Source organism: Peromyscus californicus, unplaced genomic scaffold (assembly GCF_007827085.1).
Source record: "Peromyscus californicus insignis strain IS unplaced genomic scaffold, ASM782708v3 Scaffold_14__1_contigs__length_90479793_seg_1, whole genome shotgun sequence".
Lineage (NCBI taxonomy): Eukaryota > Metazoa > Chordata > Mammalia > Rodentia > Cricetidae > Peromyscus > Peromyscus californicus.
This window is the reverse complement of record NW_026294435.1, coordinates 6,237,735-6,262,058: the sequence shown is the minus strand read 5'-3', so window position 1 is coordinate 6,262,058 and position 24,324 is coordinate 6,237,735. Positions and strand designations below refer to the sequence as shown.

The 24,324-nt window shown below is 41.2% G+C and overlaps 1 protein-coding gene across 1 annotated transcript in view; it reads left to right on the top strand.

Moving 5' to 3' along the window:
- Phlpp1 (PH domain and leucine rich repeat protein phosphatase 1) overlaps positions 1-24,324 on the top strand; it is a 233,503-nt gene that overhangs the window by 165,494 nt on the left and 43,685 nt on the right. Inside the window, exons 5-10 of the mRNA XM_052736466.1 lie at positions 6,416-6,562; positions 7,107-7,337; positions 11,944-12,146; positions 13,878-13,938; positions 16,581-16,676; positions 20,301-20,456. Of these exons, the coding sequence (XP_052592426.1) occupies positions 6,416-6,562; positions 7,107-7,337; positions 11,944-12,146; positions 13,878-13,938; positions 16,581-16,676; positions 20,301-20,456 (894 nt within the window). The remainder of the gene's footprint in view (positions 1-6,415; positions 6,563-7,106; positions 7,338-11,943; positions 12,147-13,877; positions 13,939-16,580; positions 16,677-20,300; positions 20,457-24,324) is intronic.

Sequence of the window (24,324 nt, the reverse complement as noted above, 5' to 3'; positions counted from 1 at the left end):
AATAAGATAACTTCAGAGTCTTCCTCTAGTCTTGATTTTTTAAAAAACTACCTGAAATTAGGATAATGCCCACTTAGTCTGTTCTAACTGTACTAGTACACTTTGCAGTGAGTAATTGACAGGCAGCATGAATTTATTGTTCATAATTCAATAGATACTGGAACGCCTAAGACCATTGTACCAGTAGGTTTGGTATTTATTGGGGACTTACTTTTAAATGGGTACTTTCTCCCTGAATTCTCACATGGTGAGACATTAATATATAATGACATTAATCCTGTTTATGTGGGTAGAGCTCTTACATTGGTTAAGTTTCAGTATAAGGATTTAGGGCTTCGAGAGGTTAGATGTTTACACCACAGCATACACTTAATTAACATTCTTTATCTTTGAGACTGTATGTGCTGTGAGATGTGTGTGTGTGTGTGTGTGTGTGTGTGTGTGTGTGTGTGTGTGTATAAATGTGTGTGTGTGTATAAAATAACTATCTTGGTTACTTTTCTATTTCTGTGGTAAAACACATAACAAAGGCAACTTATAGAAGAAGGTGCTTAATTTGGGGCTCATGGTTGCAGAGGGCCAGAGCCCATGACCATCATGGTGGGGAGCAGGGCAGCAGGAGGTAGGCATGGTGCTGGAGCAGTAGCTGAGAGCTCACTTCTTGAGATACAATCACTAGGTAGAGAGGGATACTGAGGATGGTGTGCGTCTTTTGAAACTTCAAACCCCCAGTTTGAATACACTTCCGTTAGCACAGCCACACCCTCCAGTCTTTCCAAACAGTTCTGCCAGCTGAGACCAAGGCTCTCACTACACAAGCCACTCTTATTTAGACCACCGCAGATACACATGTTCTCTCACTGTAATAAGTGCAATAAGATTTTTTTAAGCCTATGTTTTTTCCTTGAATTTTTAGCTTTTAAACCATCAGCCTTCCCCTATTATTACACAATAGTTGTTATAATCATCATTAAAATATTTATTTATTTTTTTGCTAATCTAAACTCTGTAATGTTTTGATTCTCTTCTTATGTATATTGGACAGTTATAAGGAGAAATCTGTAGCCTGAGTGAATACAATAGAATTGAAATGCTAGTTTAAAATAAGGTTTTTTTTTAAACTATTTTGCCGAATGCTCATGTTCAGCTTTTTTTTTTTTTTACAATTCACCTAGTTTTATTATAGAACTGGTTTTTATTATAGAACATTGTTATCTGGCATTTTGAGCTGAAAGTCTTTTTTTTTAAGATTCATTTTATTTGTGTGTGTGTGTGTGTGTGTGTGTGTGTGTGTGTGTGTGTGTGTGTGTGTATGCCTGTTAGGAAATGAAGAGGGTTGTGGAGTCCTGTAGTGTGGAGGAGGTCGGAAACTGCCTGCGGTGGGTGTGGGAAACACACTGCAGTCCTCTACAGGAGCAGTGCTCCTAACCACTAAGACATCTCTCCAACCTCTTGCAATTAACACTTTGTAGTGTGTTTTGTTATAGGATGTGTGGTTTCCAGTCTTTCCCTGTGCTGGTACCCTGGCTGTCTCTCCTTTTAAGTGAGCAAAATGATGAAAAGTTAGCTGGTTATTTTGATCCCTGTCTCCCAGAGCATGCTCATTGTCTCTACTTTTTATCACCATTGAAATACCAGAGGGAGGTGCGTTCTGTGTGGACACCCCACGGTCTCCTTCTAACAGGAGTTTTGAAACTGCAATGTTGTAAACTGTTTCTGCATATACAGAAAACTGACTCCAGGAAAGCTGAGGGTTAGAGTTGCTGAGACAAAAGAAATGTCTTGTTGGTGCGTTTTGGACAGGACCTCGGGGTTTTGGAACTAATCTTTACTCTCTCTGTGCTGCTTGTTTTTCCCCTTGGGAAAGTTTTGAGCATTGGCTGTTGAGGGATGAGCCAGGGTGTGTGAGATGTATCCAGAAGGGACTTGTGAGAGTACTTGTCAATCAGAGTCAGCTCTCACAGTTCATAGCTCTAGATAAGAATGTAAGTGGAGAGCTGGGCAGTACAAGCCTTTAATCCCAGCACTGGGGAGGCAGAGCCAGGTGGATCTCTGTGAGTTCAAGGCCAGTCTGGTCTACAGAGGGAGATCCAGGACAGGCACCTAGACTACACAGAGAAATCCTGTCTCGAAACAAACAAAAAAAAGAATGTAAGTTGAGGCCCACATACCATGTATTTGAATGTTCAAATTATAGTCAAGCTACAAAACTGTGAACTTGTTCTTTCTGTAATGTCAGGAGTACAGTGTCCTGTAAGCATAGATTCAGATTAGATATGGACACACCCTGGGCTCCATGTCTGTGTGTAACAGCAGCCTGCACCTCGTCTCATCTCTAGTTCCATTTCTTCCCTTATATGAATGTGATACTGCAGCCCAGGTGTTCCAGCTCTGTGTGCTGTGAGCCTGTGGGTGCACATGTAGGAGAGAGGGTAGGACCAGGGCAGAGACCCTCACAAGCTCTGGAAATAGAACATTGGGTGGGAAATTTGGGATATTGCCTTTTATTCCTAATTTGGAAAAGATTCCTCCACATTAAATAACCTTAAACTCATTGATACCTGCATTATGAGCAGCATAGATAAAACAGGTGAAATAATTTTAGTGATATATTTTGTTTAATCCAGTATACCTGTGGTGGTTTGAATAGGTATGGCCCCATAGACTCGTGTATTTGGGTGCTTGGCCCTTAGGAAGTTGCACTATCCCATAGGGAGTGGCACTGTTAGGAGGTGTGGCCTTGTTGGGAGTTCCTTAGAGGATGCTTGCCCTAGGCTTAAGGACCATTGTTGTTACCTAAGTCCTCTGTCATTGAGTTGATTCAGAGAAGAATTGCACTTCCTTTTCTTTATATATATAGATAGCAGTCTCTAATACAAAATAAACGAGGGACACTTGTTAAGAGCCTCCTTTCCATTTGAGCATGTCGGCTGGTTTGACTCTTCCCACTCTGGTTTATTCCCAATGACAGAGTTTGATTATATTCCTTTGCATAGGTGAGTTTTCCATGCCTTGCTGCATTCTTGTCTTCTCCAAAAGCCGGGCCTGGTTCTCCTCCTGAACACTTGCTGACGGTGAAATCCCTGATCTCCACTCTCTGGGAATCTGTGTCTAGTAGAACAGTTTCTGTCCCAGAAGGTCGTTTTTAATTCTCAGTTGGAGAGTGTGCAGAACTTCAAGCTGTACCCTGTTCTTACCAAGTGTGGAAAGCATCTAGAAAGAGGGCCATGGTTTTACTTGAATGGGAACACTGGTTTCGTCTGCAACATCCCTGAGAGACGTCGGAGGGAAAGTTTCGATATTTGAGGGGAGGAAGGGAGGAGCAAGTACCAGGTAAATTAGAGTTACAGATGATTTTTGTTTTTTTAGCATGAGTATCTCCCATGCAATATTTGGGATGTACTTAATGAGAAAAAAATCATTGTCTGTAAGTCATATTAAATGGTGTTCTGTAGTTTATCTGGCAACCCTATTCCAATGCTCCTTTACCTTCTGGAAAACTGAAGAACATCAGTAGCCTTCCTTTATATGAACTCTATATGCTGATATTTTACTTAATTAGAAATTTAAACAGATTTATGTATAAAAACCAAGATAAGATGTTTAAATAATACTGATATTTTTTAATGAAAACCATTTTTTCAACTTTCTTTATATTTATTCTTTGTGCTTTTATACCATGTGTCCTGATCCCACCCATCTTCCCCCCCAAAAAAAAATAAATTTAAAAGAAAAACGGGGAAAAAAAGGAAGAAGGGGAAAATCTCGTTATGGAAGCTGTAGTGTGATACAGTGAGTCACGCTGTTGCCCCCTTTATCCACACATTTTTACACGCAGGTGTTCACCTCAAGGAATCATTGGCCTGGTTTGAGGCCCCTGGTCTCTGCTACACTACCAGCACTGATCCCTCACTGGGATTCCTCCTGGACATCCTATTGCTGCCCTGTGTAGTGGAGATCCTGCAGCCCTGGATCTGCAGGACCAATTCCTCCTATCCCCACCCCCCATGCTCCAGCAGATCACAGATGGGGTGGATGTTGGGTTGAGCCAAAACATTACCCTGTTTTTGGGCCTGGGTAGTTGCAGGTTTCGTCAGCCTGCCAGCTCTCCCTGTCCTCACCACCAGGGTGAGTTCTCCAGCATTGCCCTGGCTAGCTCACCCCTTGCAGTGATGAGCAAGGGGCAGGGCCAGTTCTTCTGCTTTGAGTCCTAAGGGTGAGTTCTCCCACACCTTCAGGGCCAGCGCTACTGTGTTGCCCAGATGGGGTGTAGGGGCCGATCTCACAAGTGCTGCAACTGGTGAGGGGCAGGGAGCTCTTACAACCTCAGGGGCAGGGGTGGAGGTGTGTTTGGGGGGTGGGTTAAGGCATCACTCTCCCCCCATGCTGCCACATGACAGATGAGGAATGGGGACAGGACTCCCTTGCTCACACCATCAGAGCTGGCTCATCCACACCTCCGCCATCAAGGTCAGCTCTACTGTGCTATCCAAGTACAGGGTCCACTTTCCCCGAGTGCCGCAGCTGGAAAAGGGGAGGGTCAGCTCCCTCTTCCGCCACAGGTGACAGGGTCAAGGAAATGAAAACCATTTTACAGAATACAAATATCAAAATGGATGTCACTGTTTTCTTGTGAATCTGTGGCTTTCTGTCTGCATTCTCTGGGCTGCAGTCAGTCGGATGTGCTTTCACAAGGATGTGCAGTGTGAAAAGTCTGCTCAATTCCTGAAAGAGAGCAAGAGTAGCACAAAGCAAGTTGGAATCCTTGTATTGTAAAACTAGTTTTGACCTTGGGATTTAGTGAGAACCCCTCTGGAGGTCCCCCAGGCATCCTTTGCCAACCACTGCACTGAGAATACCAGAGCCTGTCAGCTCTTCTTGTAGTTGAGAAACTGTAGGTAAGCGGATAGAGAATCAACAGTCTCTTTGAAATTCTAATGGACCAAAGTACATTATTAAAAACAACTTAAAATGGCAATTCAGTTAAACAATAATTATTTGCCTTTTTTCAGTTTATCTTAGGACTAGATCTATATTCATGCATCCAGTAAGATAGCTGTTGTTTAAAAACCGTGGTAACACTTTGGCCTTGTTCAGTAGGTGTGTTATCAGTTTTCTATGTTGAATAAAACTTTACATTTCTTTTGGACTACATCTTTATTGTTATCGTAAATTTCAGTAAGTAGGTAATGTAATCATATGTCTGTTCCTGGCAGAATCTTAGGCTGTGGGCAGTTCCTGAAAGAATTAACTAATTCTCTTCTCGTATAGAGAAGTGATGTCCAGAGTGTAAATATGAGTACACAGAGAGGTAAAAACTAAAGACAGCTCCTTCAGTTACTTGGACAACTGAGAAAATTAAAGAACATTACCAGAAATAGAACAGGCAAAAAAGATATATTGGGGTGGGATAAAGATTTGATAAGTTTAGTTTTTGATGGAAAAGGTAGGTAGCTCAGAGCAGAGGACAGTTTGTGATTGGATTGAGCAAGCTGTTGAGGCAGCAGTGAGATTTCCCAGGCAGATGCTTTTAGAGAAAGAAGAAGACACAGAACACACTGGCTGTGGATGCCAGTCTGAAGAGGGCAGGAGAGCCGAGGGGAAGAGGTCATAGGAAGGCAGACTATTAAGGAGAGTCAGGAAGGGGCTCTGAAGAAAATGTCATCGAGATGAAGGGAGGTCTTGGAGAAGGTTGTGTGGGCAGCAGCAGCAGCAAGTGCTATGTGGAGATGGGGATGGTGGTAACTGGTTTCTGAATCTGACATCACAGAGCCTTAGGCATCTAGTGTTAGCATTTAGACATCTGAATTGGCCTGCCCTTAGGGTCCTCCCTTATAAAAGGTGGGCCTTGCCCACTTCCCATCTCTTTGTCTTTCTCTTCCTTAGCTCTAGTCCCCAGGAACCATTTCTGCCTCCTTCTCTGCCCCTTCTCTTCCCTCAATAAACCTCCCATGTGGGCCCTGTCGTATGGTGTGACTCCTTCTTGCCAATGTTAAAATACAACATCTAGGAAACTGGCTTTAATTGTTTGTTGTACTGGCTTGGGGTTGGAGTTAAGAACAAATTTTGGACTTGTCTGAAATGACAGAGAGCTCTGTTTCCTCGTTTGCTTGCTCTGGCTCCCTCACAGGACATTTACTTGACTGTTAATTGTGTAAGAACAATAGAGTTTAAAGAGTTGTTCCAGTAGAACTTATTCCTCAGTCAACCTGATTTTACAGCAACCAATCTTCTTGACTATGTTTACATTTTAGGTAAAACACTGGCCTCGGAGTCAGATCTGCTCTCTGGCTTTGCTCCTCCCTAATCCTCAAAGGGCTGGAGTTCTACCTGAGTCAGATCAGAGCAGGATTATCCTCCAGGCTGTACCATGCATGTGTGACATTTGTTTCTTCTTTCTGTTTTATTGTGATAGGTTCACCAAGTTGAAGAGCCTTAACCTTTCCAATAACCACCTAGGAGCCTTTCCGTCAGCAGTCTGCAGCATTCCAACCCTGACAGAGCTGAATGTGTCTTGCAATGCTCTTCGAGAGGTCCCAGCAGCTGTCGGAGCTATGCACAAGTGCGTACTTTAAACTACAGGGGTATCTGGGAAGCTCCACGGAAGTTGCACATCATTAATTTTGGCCTCACATCTAGCAGTAAGGCGCGTGTAGTGTGTATAGAGCTCACTTGTTGAGAGTTTCGGTTTTCAGAGTCTTATAAAAACTAAAATACAGTTGTTTTGAACTGCAGTCCCTATGTATGAGTGTATGTAAACAAAGGAGAGGGGGTTACTTTTTCATTTTCTGAGCTATTGAATTTTAAGTATTAGAAATTAATTTTAAGAAAAAATAAGTAATAGTGCATATTGGGACAAGTCTGTATTACAGTTAGTACATTTCCCTATGTATGCCATTGCAAGTTGAGGAGATGGTAACATTTCCCATTTTAATAGAAGGTTAAGGTCCTTATTTCTAATCTTGTCCCCCTTGTCCATTATTACCTCTGCCTATCCTTATGCATTTTGAAGCATTGCAGTAACACGATCGTCATGAACTTGTATGTCGATAATAAAGTTGGAAAATGTACATTTTTCTGTGTAATTGTTATGTCTTCTTTGATAGCTTGCAGACGTTTTTGCTGGATGGGAATTTTCTCCAGTCTCTTCCTGCTGAGTTGGAGAACATGCACCAACTCAGCTATCTGGGTCTTTCCTTTAATGAATTCACGGACATTCCAGAGATATTGGAGAAGTTGACTGCTGTGGATAAACTCTGTATGGCTGGGAACTGTATGGAGACCCTCAGACTACAGGCTTTAAGAAAAATGCCTCATATTAAACACGTGGACCTAAGGTAACCTCTTTTGAGACATATATCTCATATGAGTGACTGGCTTGTATTGTGTGGTACACTATTACCCAGAGGGAAGAGATGGCTAATTGTGGGGTTTGTTCTTCCCTGAAGCTTGCTTTAAAAAAAAAAAAACAAAACACTGATGAACGGCTTCACATTGTGAGAGTTTTACTTTCGTTTGTGAACCTGAACCCAGTTTTAATTTGCATGAATATATAGGAGCACTGGGGTAGAGGACTGTTTATATTAACTGAAACCACCGAGAGCATGGTGGAGATTGTTCCCAGGCTTTCTGTTCTGTGTCTTGCCGGAGACATTTGATACTATGGAGCATCTCTTGATTTTTTTCCCCCTTAATTTAATGTACACATTAAGTTAAATTGGTTTTATTTCTTCTCTATCCATTCAAGTGGCTCAGAGATTAGTTTACCATTCTTCACAAAAACATAAATTCTGTAATTAATCCCCTATCAGATCAAAAGTTAGCTACTCCCTCCACTCAGGCCGTGTAAAAGCAGAGCCTTCATCTTCAGCCTAACCACACTGAAACCCAACTAGAAGCTTCCGGCACTGTCTTGCTGCCCGTGGATGCTTCGCTGTCATCCTTGGTAGGTCAGGTTCTATTAGGTTCTAATCACAGAGATACCTTTTGCAAGAGGGTCCAGTTTTGCATTCCCTTAAAGATTTATTTATTTTATTCTATATGTATGAGTGTTTTGCCTGAATGTATGTGCATGCCTGGTGCCCACTGATGTAAGAAGAGGGTGTTAAGTCCCCGGGAACTGGAGTTAAGGACAGTTGTGAATCAACACGTGGGTACTAGGAACTAAATTCAGGTCCCAACAAAGGCAAGCAAGTACTTTTAACAGCTGAGCCATCTCCATGTGCCCAAAGAGGATGGTTTTTAAATATTTCTTTTTAAAAGAAAAACAGGAGCCTGTCATGGACTTAACTTCTTACAAAGCAATGTACAGGGGTGAGTCTTTAGTGCTAGCTTGCTCTGTTTGGTACTTTTTCAACTAACTTATTTCCCCCCATTAACCAGAAGTTGATGTCTGCTTACTAGCCATAGTAAATCTTGAGCAAGTTAATTTCTATGCATCTGCTCCTGATCTACAAATTACAGTTAATAATAGAACCCATTTTGTGGAGCTGTGGAGAGAATTGAGTTAAGTGTCTAGTACTCCCAGCAAGTTGTTCCAGACTGAGGCCTGTCTCCACTCCTGAAGCCTGCTCGGCTGTCTTTCCTGGCGTTTTTACTGTTTGTGGAAAGTGAGTCTGTCCTTGTTCACTACCCACGTTCCTTTCTTGCTAGCTCAGGCGCTTCTGAAGCTCATTCAGTAACGTGGCTTCACTTACTCCCTTTCTTCCCACTTACGTGGTTTGGCTTGTGGACCACACATCCTGCCAGCGGAGAATTGCTTGGCTTCATCTCTCCTCACACTAAAGAAAGCAGGCTTTCCTAACTAGAGGGTGTTAATGGTGTGCAGGGCTAGAATTCTTAATTTAGCAAATATAAATAGTTGTAATTTGTCTGAGTTTGAGAACTTTTTAGAATGGGACAGGGACCAACATTTTGCCTGGTTAAATTTATTTACAAGCATGATGTTATTAACTTTGAGTTGTTTGAATATATAATTTTGTATTTCAGAATTTAGGCCTATTTTTTTTCAGTGACTCAATGGTATGACTTTGTTAGAGCCTGCGATGATGGGCACTGACCTCAGGTAACAAGCTTGAGATGGTTTCAGAGTTATGTGTACATGTGACAAAGCAATCATTTTTCTTGAAGAACTTACAAGAAAGATTGATCTAATGTGTCTAGAGGTAGCAGTTTTTAGAAAGAGCTCTGTGAAGTCCTGGGGTTGTAATTTTAGTTTGAGTCTTTGGATGACATCAGATGCTGTTTACCAGAGGAGACACAGGAAATTTTGTGAACACTGACTGCATAGACAACTGCCTCTTTCTGGCTTCCTGTGCTAAAGCAGAGGAAAAGTGTAGGTTTGCTTATAGTTCTGCCCTGGTGCTTTCGGTTGAAGCTAGTAGAGTAACTTGGGGTATCACTGAATTCCCTCTACACAAACAGCTGATTTTATTGCATTTCCTTCCAAAAGAAATGTTACATCAGACTTAAAAATCATCACCTTTTCCTTTCTCCTTTCCCCCACATTGACATCCTTCAGTATAACCGTCAGTCCTCCACTTTGCTTTAGTCTTCTTGGGACCGCTTTCCCTTTTTACGTGCTCACTCATACCTGTGAAGCCCGTCTTGAGTTGTCCTGGCTGTCATCTGCTCTCACCCACCAGCATATGTGTCCTGTGCAAGAAACCCTGTCTTAGATCTGCTCAGCGTCCTCACCACGGGCTGGGAAGCTGTTTCTTTGCTACTTTTCCACAGTGAGATAGAAATGTTTCAGAAATGTGCGGTGATTTGACATTGATATTGTATTCGAGCACTTTATGACAGATGGATTGTCAGGAAAATAGCTAATGTAAGCTTTAGATTTGAGTAGCAAGTCATGTGATGGAAGCTGTGTGCTTGTGTGTGCTGTAATGACTTAGAAATGTAGAAAATAGGCCCCTTGTCATGGCCTGGCCTGTAGGCAGTGCTCTTACTTCTCCGTGATCTCCCAGTGTTAGCATTGAGTAGGGCAAGCCCTTGCTGAATGCTTTCAATGGACCAGTGCGTGAGCATAGCCAGCTGTGATGCTACTCCTTCCACTTAGCCTGTGGCACACTTGAAAGTCACACATTGCGTTGTTCCTGCCTTTGATCTGGAAGCCACAGTGCCCCTTCCTGTGAACTGCTATGGCCTGTCTCCAGACCCTCGGGATTCAGATGTGGTGCTTGCTTCTCCATAGCACCTGCTCTGTAGGCTCTCTGTGTGTACATTGGTGCATCATCGTCACGTACTTCCAGTTCTCCTAGGGAAATGGCACAGCACTTCATCTTGTTACTCTTCTCCATATAAAGCCAGAGGTCATTGCCCTGTCCTTGTCATTATCATGACCACAGCCCTTCACTGGGAACACGGGTACTTCTTTCATTTTCTTAACTATTTGGCTGAATAAGAAAGATGTTTTTCTCCTTTCACAGATGAGAGTCAGGTGACTGTAGCCTAAGGCTCTCCCGCGTCGAGCTGCTCTTCCACACAGGAATACCACCTTTCCTTTCCATTCCTCATTAAAACAAGGTGTTTTATCAGCTTGGCACCAATATGGTGACTTGTGGGTGGGTGGGTTGCTGTTTGAAATGAAGATGATAATGCTATTATGGTTATTGAAAGTATAATTTGGGGGGAGAACATGAAACATTCTTTAAATTCCTTCAGTCCTGTTGTCTCCAAAATGAGGCTTGTTTTTTATTCATTGTGCACATTCTGATAGTCTACTGAGCATTTGGAAATAGGCAGATTTCTGAGTTAAGGCCAAATTTTGAATCTTACAACCTAGAACAAGAAAAGAAGGAACTAAAAACATCGTTTTAAGGACATTTGAAGACACCACGTGCTGCCAGTGGTTGTTAACAAATCCTTGCTCTGTGCTGTCACTCATCCTTGTGTTTCTGTCAGTGCCTTCATGATATTTCTCTTAATAGTTTATTTACATAGCTCTATTTGTTTTTGAAGGACAGAAACCCCAGAGAATGTCTGGTCTTAAACTCCATGCATAATAACAGTGCCTCTCATCAGGTGCACAAGCTCATTGCTTTCTCACCTGGGGAGGGATGATGTTGCTTCTTTTTAAAGGAGGCATAGCCTACCTTGGTACCATGAACTGACATTTTCATCTGTTTTCTTGCAGGGGAAACTGGATTTACATTTGTTATATTGGTTTCGTATCTTTCTCATATTGATCCACTGTTGCTTGTCTTTCACATCTTATCTGCAATAGCTTCATTCAGCCAACCAGTTGTCATGGCAAAGACTGCCATCTTACCTAACTGTTGGTCCCAACTGATGTCCTTCACCTTATGGTTTCTCAAAGTGTCTTCTGCACTTTGCGCTGAGTGGTAGTCCATGTTTGGAAATAGCTTTGGCTATCAGTCCTGATCCTGAGAATCAAGAATCCCTGTACCTATGTTTCCATCTCTTTTGCTCCCATTCAGTATGTGGCTTGAGGTTGTTGTCCTTGATTTTGTCCTTTATGATTGCCTATCCACTTTTCCATGCATCTATCTCTTCCTTTAGGGAGCCAATGCAGTTTCAGTGCGTCTCAGGTGGTTCTGGGTTTGTCTCCAATGTTCTTTGCAGTATGGTGTCTATACTTTCCCAGCCTCTTTCTTTGGAAGTAAGTGCCTAAGTGGATACTTTTTCTTCTCTTAAAGTGAATTAAGTAAAATCAATATACTTGCTCCTCTTCCAGCCTTCATGTCCTAAATTGTGTTTCAAAATATATCATAAAGGCTCAGACCTCTTAGAATTGTAGCTAAAAATAGCTAGTGAATCTTGCCAGTTAAACAAGGCCAGATGCTAAGATTAAAGATGGCATGGGGATTTGAGATACAGTGGGACTTGTCCTTTCTCATTACTATACACTGTTTGGATTCAGCAGTTTATTTGTAGTATTGTGGTTAAGTAGCTGTGTTTGTGTCCTTCCTCCTTAAGACTGAACATACTCAGAAAGCTTGTAGCCGATGAAGTGGACTTTGTGCAGCATGTCACTCAGCTTGACCTGCGAGACAATAAACTTGGTGACCTAGATGCTATGGTTTTCAACAACATAGAAGTTCTGCACTGTGAGAGGAATCAGCTGGAGACATTGAACATTTGTGGCTATTTCCTAAAAGCACTCTATGCTTCTTCGAATGGTAAGTGGCAGACTACATCCAAGCTGCTCTGTTTACCCAGCACCATCATCTACACCTCACTGACTTTATTCTTTCCTCATTTACTAAAATAAGTGTGAAATCCTTCCAAGATGAAAAAAGAAGAATGTTGTCTTGGTATTTACAGGAACCAGAAGGGGAAATTTTATTGTTTCTAGCTTATTTTTTATGTCATGATAAATTGCTCCCACTGGTCATTTGTTTCTTCTGCTTAAAATAAGGGACAAGGTAAACTGTTTTGTTGGCTTCCTGATTAAATACTGGAGGGTGGAAAGAAAACCCATTATAGGTTCCATTCAAGACCTGCGGTTTCGTGTTCCATTGATGTGGGAGGCCAGCCCCTACCTTCTGAAGGGGTCTGATGAGAGAGGGATAAGAAAATATTAGATAGAAAGAGACCTAGTTGATGAGAAGAAAGACAGGAACACAGGATAGCTTCAGGAGGGCCTCTTCCATTTCTTCAAAAGGACTTTTTATAACAATGCCAAGGGGCGAGGCAAGATCAAAGCACACTGCACAGCCAAGTATAGACCCTTCCAAACACCTGGTAACCACGCCCATGGGCAAATCATCCCCTTATGCAGCCTTGCTAGGTAAAGCAAGCCCAGATTCTCAGACCCTGAGTAACTTCTCACTAGGAAACATCTGGGTCTCCACACATTGACAATGGGAAGATAAACCTGAATTGTGTGCCCACAGGAATATCATAAAAGCAAAATTCTTAGTTATTTAATAAGACCTCTTATTTGGGGGTTGTTTATTAATTGTGGGATGTGTGGTGTGGAGTCAGGTAGTGAGACTTGTAGGAGGGATCCTTGGGAAGAGGAGGTGTATGATAGAAGTGATGCTTTCCAGCCAGGCGGTGGTGGCTCATGCCTTTAATCCCAACACTCGGGAGGCAGCGGCAGGTGGATCTCTGTGAGTTCGAGGCCAGCCTGGTCTACAAAGAGAGTTCCAGGAAAGGCGCAAAGCTACACAGAGAAACCCTGTCTCGAAAAAAACAAAAACGAAAAAAAAAAAAAGAAGTGATGCTTTCAGACTGATAATGAGAGCGGTAGGCAAGATACACTTAGGGGAGAGGAGCGAGAGAATCCACAACATCCCTGTCCAGGCTACTAAGATGGACTTCATGTGAGCTAAGAGAACCTGCAACCAGGCCGTAAATATGATGCATCACTCATCTGCTCAAAGATGTGTCCCTGAAACGTTGGAAAGAAGAGCTGGTACCAAAAGTTACTCTATAAGCCTCTCACTGGGACCAGAGTAGGCAACTGTACGAAGACTGAACCTGTGAATTAAGAGAGCAGGACTTTCAGAAACTGCTCTGTCCAAGGAACAGAGCCCTAGGCAGACAGTGGTGTCACATTTCCTAAGTTTAGGAAACTTTCTAATCTGACTCTCATTTATGGCATTCTGGAGTGCTCTGTTTCAGTTGTGAGGGAGTCAGCAATGTGTGAGAATTAAAAATACGGTGTTCATTTGAGTGACCTTTTGGGTACAGTTCAGTACACACACAACAGTGAGAAGCACATAAACAAATAGAGCAGAGGTTGAATGACTCATTGGAAGATGGCTTTGCTCTCCTGCAGTTAAAGTTACACAAGAAGATGCATTGTACTTCCTAAACCAAACAGAGGAGGGCGAAAGTACAGTGCTTTCTACTTACAGAGTCACGTGGGTAGTAATGTATTTGTGGGTTTTTTTCCTTCATAGAACTTGTTCAACTTGATGTTTACCCAGTTCCGAATTATCTGTCTTACATGGATGTCTCAAGGTAAGAAGGCAGCACCACATAGAACTGCTGGCCTATTGGGGAGTTCTTTAGCTGATTCTATCCAAGCCTATGCCTAAGATGTTTTATAGATTTTGAAGGAAAGTAATAAAAACTAAAGGGTTTAAAATAATAAAAATTAAACTTAATTTAAAATTTCATAAAAAAAAAAAAAATCAGGTGCCTTTGGATGCCATCTTTTTGTGTTTTTCCTGTACCTGAGTTCAAACTCAAGGCCACATCCAAGCTAATCAAGCTCCTACCACTAAGGTAGCACCCCCAGCTCTGGAACCGATTTGGACTCTAGGTTTGTACCTAAAAGCTTGGACGCTAGAGGGTGACTTGAAGGTGCAGTAGCCCTTCTGTATGTTAATTAGACCTTCTGTGTCTTTCCTGAAACACAACACTGCCTCTTAAAGCACTGCGTGTCTCCAAGTTCCTTTTTGTCACTTGGTACACACATGGACTTGCCAGAGACTCTGCGAGCTGTTGGGCTCTTAGCCTGTGGTAGGTAGGCAGACCTTCTGACTGTAATGCAGCTTTGCCTCTGCCGCGGGTCTTTCTTACTCCAGTGCCTAAAAATACAAACGCAGGGTTTTTTTTCCCCTGGTGTCATAGAGGCCTGGCTTTGTCTATAGCATGTATTTACACAAATGAAACTTCAGTAATGTTAACCTGCTAAAATTGAAACTCATTTTAAGGAAATACCCAAAATTGCAGAGCCCATGGGTCTGGCTCTCTGAAGGTCCCAGCTGTAAGCCTTTTGAGGGTGTGAGCTGTGGTGTGGTGAGTCTCCACCCACTGTACTCCCAATGGTAGTGTGAGTCCTGAGGTATAGACTTTACCTTCATCATGAGAGCACACAAATTTAGCTATTTTAGTAATAAATGCCTTTCCAGTCTTTAGCTATTGGGAGAATTATTCCAATTGTAACTACTATAAACTTACATAAAGTTTAAAGATATAAAGTTCTTTGAATTGTTTCATGAATTTCCTATTAAATTGCTACTTTTATTTATTTAAACTCAGACATTACTTGATTAAGTTCTTGAGTTTTTTCCCCACTCCTCCTTATCAACTCTGGACTTAACTTTTCAGCTTTTAAATGAAAACAGGAGTTTGTATACATAGGTATATGTACCATGTACAGACTTACTTCAGAGTTAGCTATAGAAAGAACCTGTTTTCCTCTAACTCATAGAAGGTAATTGGCACATAGTCCTCATTGGAATCCCCAGGTCAGAACCCTGAATTGGTCACTTAAATATTGTTCGTCTTCCTTTGTGACTCTGGCACCTCCTGCCTCGTGTGTGCATGCCTGCGTCATGTGCACTACCTCCCAGGGTGTCGAGAAAGGTCGTTAGTAGGACCTTAAGAGTTCTTCAGCACAGTTCTACACTGTTTTGACATTTGTAGTTTTAATTTCCCTATGCTGTGATTGCTTTTATAAAGAAGTTCTTCCACTTTCCTATCTTGTTAATCTGTTTCAAGAGTTAACTATTATAAAATAAAACAGTTTTTAGAGCACAACAGTGTGTGCCCATATAAATAGTGGGAAAATAATGCCTTCTATTTCCATATTTAGTGAAAACTTTTGTAACTTTTTTTTTCTTCATTGATCAGTCCACCATTTTGTTAAAATGTCTTTCTGTCCTTTTCCCAAGCATCATATTTTTTCAATCTTTTGTATTTGTTCATAATGAATTCATCTTGACAAATGTGTGAGGTCTTTGGTTCTGTCCCTCCAGAGTGGGGATGGAGAGGAGAGAAGGACTTACATGCTTTTGTTGTTCCTGACTGTATATTTTTGTTTAAAGCTAAAAGGAAGCAATTCCAATACAGTATATTTTTCTAGTGGTCAGATCATTTAATAAAAGTTATTATTGGTTCAGTTCACTTGTTTATAGTAACTAACTATTGTTAAATGCCCAAGTAAACATTTTCAAATAATTAATTCTGTTTTAAATGTTAGTGCACCATTTCACTTCCCATTCTTCCCAGGGACTGTATTTTTGTGATGCCAAGTAAAATTGGGAATTATTTAATGCCAGTGATAAAAATGTAAACTTGAAAGTAATACTTGGTTACTTTATAATTTGACTTACCTGGATCACTTTTCCCCCACTCTTTATGAATTTGTAGTGGTCTTTAAAGGGGTGTTAACATCTGAGAGATAGCTATCTTTTAGATGTTAGAGATGTTAGTTTTTATTTCTTCTCTGTTGTAATAATTCATCTTGGTTTTTAAAATGTGGTGATTTCATATAACCTGTTGATCTTGCTCATTGCATTTTGGCATTTTTAAAAATATTTTATTTCTCTGTAGTTGTTTTGAGCTTAAAAGTATATTTGAGGGGCTGGAGAGATTGCCCAGCAGTAAAAAGTGTGCTGCTCTTGTAGAGGACTGGATTTCACTTCCAGCGCCCATACCAAGGACTCTCAACTGCCTGTAGCTCCAGCTCCAGGGGATCCTTTGCCTTCCTCTGGCCTCAGTGGGCACCTGCATGAATGTGTACATACACACAGACATACATAAATTAAAAAAAATTAAACTAGATATTTGAGGCCAGATATAATTTTCCCCTCTCCCTTCCCCCTTTTCAGATTTAATTTTTAAAATAATATTTTTTATGTTCTTATCTTTAGAAACTGCCTAGAAAATGTGCCTGAGTGGGTATGTGAAAGCCGAAAGTTAGAAGTTTTAGATATTGGCCATAATCAAATATGTGAACTTCCTGCCCGGTAAGTATTTCAGATAAAATGAAAGGACACAAAACAAAAAAACAGACGGTCAGTGATGATGCACTGACTTAGTGTTTATTTTATTAGCTTGTTATGAACCCCAGACAGTCTGTTTTCAAATGCATTCATTGTTTTTTATTCCTGTATCGTTATGGGGTGGAGAGCAAAGTAAGTCTTTGATGTTCAGGCTGACATTGCAGATCCATACCAGGTGTGGTGCTTATTGGAAAATTACAAATAAACCAGGAATGCTCAGAGACTCAGTAAACAGTATAAATGGCTTACCTCTGGGATCTTAATTCTTTCAGACTCTCTGTCTGTTAACAGTATGTCTTCCTTGCCCTAGATAATTTTTGTTTTCCCAGGGATACAGTTTTGGTGGTGGTGGGACACGAGGCAGGTAGATATGGTTAGATCACAAACCTTGAAAGAGCAAACTAGGTTGTCTTTTTCTTTTTGATTTCAAAATTGAAATAGGAACGCTACAAACTTCATTTTCTTTCTTTCCTTTACCTCTTACCTTTTTTCATAATTTGTGTTTTTTAATAGTGTGGGGGGGGGTGTGCATGGTGCACATGTGGAGGTCAGAGGACTGCCTTGGGGTCCTCCCTGTCTGCTTGGAGAAGACAAAGGTCCTCTTGATGCGCTGATGCGTACATCAGGCTAGCTGGCCCTCACATTTCCGGAGATTTTTATTTCGCCCGTAGAAGCACACGGATTTCATACATGAGTGCCTCTGCTGCCGGCTTTTACAGGTTCTGAGGATCTCAGGGCAGCTTGTCAGGTCTCACAGCAGGAGCTCTACCCACCGACTCATCTCCCCATCATAATTGGTTCTTTAGTGACAAGACTTTTGAAGTAGCCATGTGATGATTTCCAGTATCCATAGATAGAGAAAAATCTTTTCCAGTTGAGTTATTGTGACTAGCCAGGTAGTTAATAAACCGTTGGAAACGTCTTTCCTAGGCCATCATGGGAACTTTCTGTGATGAACATGGTGTTCACCTCAGTGTTCCTACGGTCTGCATGCGATGCCTGGCCTTTGAAGTGTGGCTCTTCTGACCAAGACACTGATTATTAATTTTAATTTAAGTAGTAATTTAAACTTAATTGATGGCAAGTTGCTGCCAAAATTTGAGTTCAGTTAATTCAACATTTTCAGCCTGTCATAGGACAGAGAAAAGTTGTTTCTGTCAATGTATAATCAAAAATATCAATACAAATAAGATAAAAGTAACATTTAGCTTAACCTTTAATTGATCTTTATATCAGAATTTTTAGTTGACTTCTAAAAGTGTGAGTAGGCGCTAGAGAGACAGCTCAGTCCGTAAAATGCCTACCACACAAGTAGAAGGGCCTGAGTGTGGGTCCTCAGTATCCACATAAAAAAGCCAAGCCTGGTCACGTGTGTCTGTAACCCTAGCCCTGGAAGCAGACACAAGTGGGTCCCTGTATTACAGTGACCAGCCTATGGCCAGTTGATGGGCCATGGGTTCAGTGGGAGACGCTGCCTCAGAAAAATTAAGAATGATTGAAGAAGATAGCCAGTGTTGACTTCTGCCCCCCCACACGCACACACGTGCACACATACACGTACACACACACACACACACACACACACACACACGTATACACACACACACGTACACACACACACACACACACACACACACACACACACACACACACACACACACGGTGAGCACCTGAGGTGTAACTAGTTCTAGTGGAGAAGAACTGTAGATATAGATACCAAATGTGAACAAATGTGAAATATTTATAACACCACTAAAAGAATTTTAGGCAGGGCAGGGGTAGCACAAACCTTTAATCCCAGCACTCTGGACATATCTGTGAGTTTGAGGCCAGCCTGGTCTACAGAGCGAGATCCAGAACAGACACCAAAGCTACACAGAGAGACCGTCTTGAAAAACCGAAAAAAAAAAAAAAAAGAATTTTAGACACAGTGAGTCAAGTGATAGAATTATCTTAATGTGGCACCATAGAGTTTCCAAATGCCTATGTAGCTCCGTTTGTGTTAGAATATTGCTCTCATAAAATAAATCCAGTCAGTTCAGTCCCTGAAATGATTAATTTCTCTTTGTTCTTCAGCCATTATAATATCCATAAATCTGGTCCATTTAAAAATACTTTCTGCCCCCAGAGTATTAGTCAATTGAGCATTTAATTGACCCTCATGCAGCAATCATCACTAGAGAGAAAGACAGTCAGACAGATAGACATACAGACACAGACTTTTTAGACCCAGTGCTTTTAGAAGAGGAACATGAAAAAGAAAATGGCCACATTTAGGGAGGAAAATTGTTGGAAAACGTTTTACCGTTGTCTTTCTTAGTATTCTTCCATCTTGTCTTTCCCACCTCAGTCCAACAAGTGGCACATCAGGGCCTAAATGTGCTCACACACACTAAGAAATACAAGATAACTTGAGATTTTACCATTTTCCCAAAGCCATATTTGACAGGCTCTGTACCAGTATAGGCTTTTGTGGATCTAAACAAATGCTTATTCAAAGTAAATGCCAAGTGTTACATCGTCATAGAATTCAGTGTTTCTGTCTGCATTTTTTTAATGTGAAACAAAGACAATACCTATTGCTCTTTCCCTCAGTGTTGAGTTGCAGATTTTGTTCAATTCCAGTTGGTGGTCTAATAGTCAAGCAAAAGTGATTCATTAGAATTGATTTTCTATTTAAACTTTGTTTCTCTAAGGAGGGTATATGATGAGTTCAACCAAACAAGTTATTTTTTATTTATAAATGAAAATACATGGAAAGAGAAGTAATATTTTATTGCTTAGACAGTATCCAGAAGGACTGAACTAAATCTAGTTATCACTTGATATTAATACTGCAGTCAGTTGAATCTACCCATTCTATTCTCTTTAGGAGAGAGTGTCTACTTTGGTATAGGGTGAAACTATGGATACTAAAATATATAGGCATTAGGAAGAGAAAAGAGGAAAACTAAATTATGAAGTAAAATGTAACATTTTATTAGATGTACTTAAAAAGCTTACTGTCATTGAAGACTTTGCTTACTCTTAATCATCTCTATAAATTGTGTGCTTATTCAGACTCTGGACAGGATATTAGCCTTGTAGGTCTGAAGAAGTGCACAGCCTTGTAAAGCTCACCTTTGGATCAGGTTAGACCAAGCTCTTCAGTGTTTCCTTCTGTGAAACAGATATAGAAAGCACTGAAATACGAACAGCTCCAAGTCTATATTAAAATAAACCTGCTAACGCTAGGGAGATAACTCAGCATTCTGCGGCACTGGCAGCTCTTGCATAAGACTGAGTTCAGTTCCCAGCACCCACACGATGGCTTGCAGCCATCTGTAACTCCAGACCAAGGGGATTGGATGCCCTCTTCCCACCTCCGCAGGTACCAGCTACCCATGTGGTGTACATACATACATGCAGCGAAAACACTCATATACATTGACTAAAATAAATTAATAAATTAAAATGAGCCTGTTAGCCTGTACTGAATTAATGTATAATTTGTGGAATGATGATTATTTAAATCCTCCTTTTTTTACCCTCATCCCGAATTAGCCCTATATAAATAGTTGCCTTCTGTTTTTTGTCCCTTTCATACAGCTTATTTTGTAATAGTAGTCTCCGGAAATTGCTGGCAGGACACAACCAGTTGGCAAGGCTTCCTGAAAGACTAGAGAGAACATCGGTGGAGGTCTTGGATGTACAGCATAACCAGCTCATTGAGCTCCCACCTAACCTTCTCATGAAGGCTGACAGGTAAAGCGTTTTGACTGTCTTCAGTGTTTACCTGAGCCTGTACGTGGTGCCTGTCACTGAGGATTTTATCACAGATGATCTGAGCTCATTTGTGGGAACTTCATTATCTCTCCTAGGTGTATGAAAATTTGGTTTAGCTAGCCACCTTTCTACCATTTTGAGTGGGATGGAGAAAGCAGCATCCTGCAGATCTTTACTGATGTCACTGCTCTTTGTAGAGAAAGGTATTTTGTACTGTGCTAAACATGTGTCTTAGGAATGAGATGTGAACTCTTTCTTATACCACTCCTTGGACAGGAGTTGTGCAGGCATTTTTAGGCTTTACTTAATCATCTGATTGTCTTCATTTCTTTTTGCTGTGGTAAATCTCTCTGACAAAAACAACTTAGAGAAAGGATTGATTTGGTTCACGATTCCAGGTTATAATCCCTGTATTTCAGGGAAGTTAAGGCAGCAGGTACTTGAAACAGCTGGTCACATCACATGCACAGTCAAGTGCTGAGAACAGTGAATTAATGTGTTCATGTTAGTGTTCAACTCATTTCATTTGCTGTTAAACGTTCCAGGAATCTCTGCCCAGGGAATGGTGCCACCCACACTGGATTAGTGTTCTGTTCCCAGTAATCAAAAATTCTAGTTTTAGATTTTTGACGTAGTAGAAATTGAACCCAGAGCCTGATATATGTTGGGCTATAGACAAACGTTTTGAGCTACTTCCCCACCTTCCCCTCATATTTGAACAGTTTTCCTAAATGATTGTATCTAAGCATTTGAAGAAGTTGGTTTGATGAGAGATTATGGCAGTTCAAATGTAATTGGCCCTCATAAGCTCATAGGGAGTGGTGCTATTAGGAGGTGTGGCTTTGTTGGAGTAGGTATGACCTTGTTGGAGTAAGTGTGTCACTGTGGAGTGGGCATTGAGGTCCATATAGGCTGAAGCCACACTCAGTGTCTCAGTTCACTTTCTGTTGCCTGCTGATCAAGATGTAGACCTCTCAGCTCCTTCTCCAGCACCGTGTCTGCCTCAACGCCACCATGTCACACCATGATGATAATGGAATAAACCTCTGAAACCGTAGGCCAGCTCATTAAATGTTTTCCTTTTTAAGAGCTGCTGTGGCAATGGTGTCTCTTCACAGCAATAGAAACTATAAGACAGGGATTAATTTAAATGTTAAGAGAAAATTTGTTTTCTTTTTGAAATTCAGTGAACATTTAGTTGGAGATTGAGAGAAAAACCACAGAGTAGGCAAGTTGTAAATCCTGGCAACTACCAGGAGGAGGGAGATGGAGAAGAGGAGGTGAGAAAGGCGAGCCTTTTGAGTTCTGGTCAGCAGTGGAGATCTGCAAGCCACTGTCAAAAGGGAAGCAGTGGCCGTCAGAGAAAGCACCAGAGTTTTGGGCTTTTCAGGAAGCAGTCTTGCCGCAAATGTCTTGCACATTTGTTGTGATTTGTCTTAGTTGATGGTTCAGCCACTGTGCTCCATGCTTTAGACACTGAAAATTGTTGACTGTAGCTGTTATTGCCAAGTTGCTTAAACTGTAATACACAGTTTGGAAAAAACTGCACAATGAACATAATAGAAGCTAGATTTAAGAGGGTAGAAAAGACAGAAATAGGGACAGCCTGGCTTATTGGTATGAAGAAGAACACTTGGTTGCTGACTGACAAGATGAATTTACTGTTTGTGTTTAGCAGGTAGCTCGTAGGCATTATTGAAACCATATGAATTCTTCTGTCAGTTTACTCCAGAAATCAAATCTTAGCAATAGTTTTTTTTAATATTCTTTGTGATAATAAATTATTGCTTCCAGTTCTGGGTTAGACTGTATAACTGAGAATAGCACATGTTGGACTGCTCTCCCTGTTAGCAGGGAGTTATTTGATAAACAAATAAGAGAAGGGAATCTCCTTTCAGTTAGGTGACTTTTAGTAAAGTCTTCATTTCTCTCTGGAAGCTTGTAGCCCATCTCGTTAGCATTCTTACAACCTGAACACCAGTTTATGAATTTACTTTTTATATTCACCTTTGAGTTTTGTTTGATTGCTTTTAAAAATGGCAGTTCATAGCCGGGCGGTGGTGGCGCACGCCTTTAATCCCAGCACTCGGGAGGCAGAGGCAGGCGGATCTCTGTGAGTTAGAGGCCAGCCTGGGCTACAGAGTGAGTTCCAGGAAAGGCACAAAGCTACACAGAGAAACCCTGTCTCAAACCTAAAAAAAAAAAAAAAAAAAAAAAAAAAAAAAAAAAAAAAAAAAATGGCAGTTCATACTCTATACTTGAATTGAAATGTCACACTATAAATATAAATACATCTACACTTATGACAATTAAAATTAACACATTTTAAAATAAACATAAGCTCATAGCCCAGAGTTGTAGATGGATGTGAAATTTGATGCACCATATATTGTTAAGAAATTGACTGTGATATTGCATCTTGAGAGAGAGCAGTATTTGGTTCTGTTGGGTAAACTGGTAAATATTCTACTCCTCATCTTGCTGAACATCTTTTTGGTCTGTGATGAGAGTTCTCATGATGGAAACACCAAAGGAGTTTCAGATACTTGGCTGTCACCAACAGATGGTCAGAGGAAGGCTAGGTAATTCCCCCGTGGGTCGCCAGAGTGGATGAGTCACAGCCAGAGGTACTGCCATCCTTCTGTTCTTTCTTAGAATCTTGGCAGTGACTCCCTATCCACCTAGGCTCATCATGCACATTTGATGGCCAGACAGCTTCTCCTGATGGAATTAGTCCAACTAACAAAGCTGCAATGAATACTTTTAAAGGAAAATTGTATAAACCCCAGTAGTGGCAGGACCCAGGTCTGTTTCTATCCCTGGTTGGAACAGACCCAGGATGCTCAGAGGCAGGAGATGGGGGTGGGGACATGTATATGCCAATAAGATTCATGGTATTTCTCATTTGTACTCATTAACTATCCCCAGAGTATTAGTCACACCGTAAGCCATAAGCTTGAGTGACTCAGACAGAATGTGTGTAAATATCAAAGTAACTAAAAGAGAACAGAAAATCAGAAGAAGGTGATCAATTGACCATGACAACTGGTGCTCTTTGGCAAAGGCAGATATTTCTGGCATTTTGAAAAGCTGAATTGCCCACATTTTTATTTAAGTGAGCTATCTTTGAAGTTCTGATGTTTGGAGGGATGTGGTAGATTAAAAGTGTTTCTAAAAGCAAGTCTTCAGAATCCTCTAGAGAACTTGAAGATTCCTGGCTTTTATCTCAGTTCCACTGACTGAGATGTTAGAAGGAGAGCCGGAATCAGCATGTTTAATGAGGTCAGCTTCGTGATTTTAGTGTGCAAGCTCCACCAAACACTGAAAGCTCAAGGTGACCACAGGAGATCCTGCTGACAAATAGATTCCTACCAAAGACTCAGTGGTACTTGGGAAAGCACATACTTCATCTCTTGTGTTTCTCAAATACTTGTATGTGGCGGCTCTTCAGAGATTATTAGCATCAAAATCAGCTGGCAGGTTTGTCAAAAGCAGAGAGTCAGCCAGTGAGAATTAGACTACATAGAAAAGTTCCCAGATTTCCCTGGACCCTGGGGAAGGGAGGGTGAGCATCAGAGGATGGCCAGCTATGAGATTTTGACAGGGGTCATACTCTGGTGACTAGTTCCACATGGGGCTAACAGGAATGATCCAGAAGGCTTCAACCAAATGTTCTGGATGTTCATAAGAGTAGCCATGAATACTGTCCAAGAAGGATCATTAAGAGTGGAGGGTCAGTCACTTGGGTTGGTGTACTGGGTGGTTTTGTGTCAACTTGACACAAGCTAGAGTCATCAGAGGAAGGAGCCTCAGCTGAAGAAATGCCTCCATGAGATCCAGCTGTAAG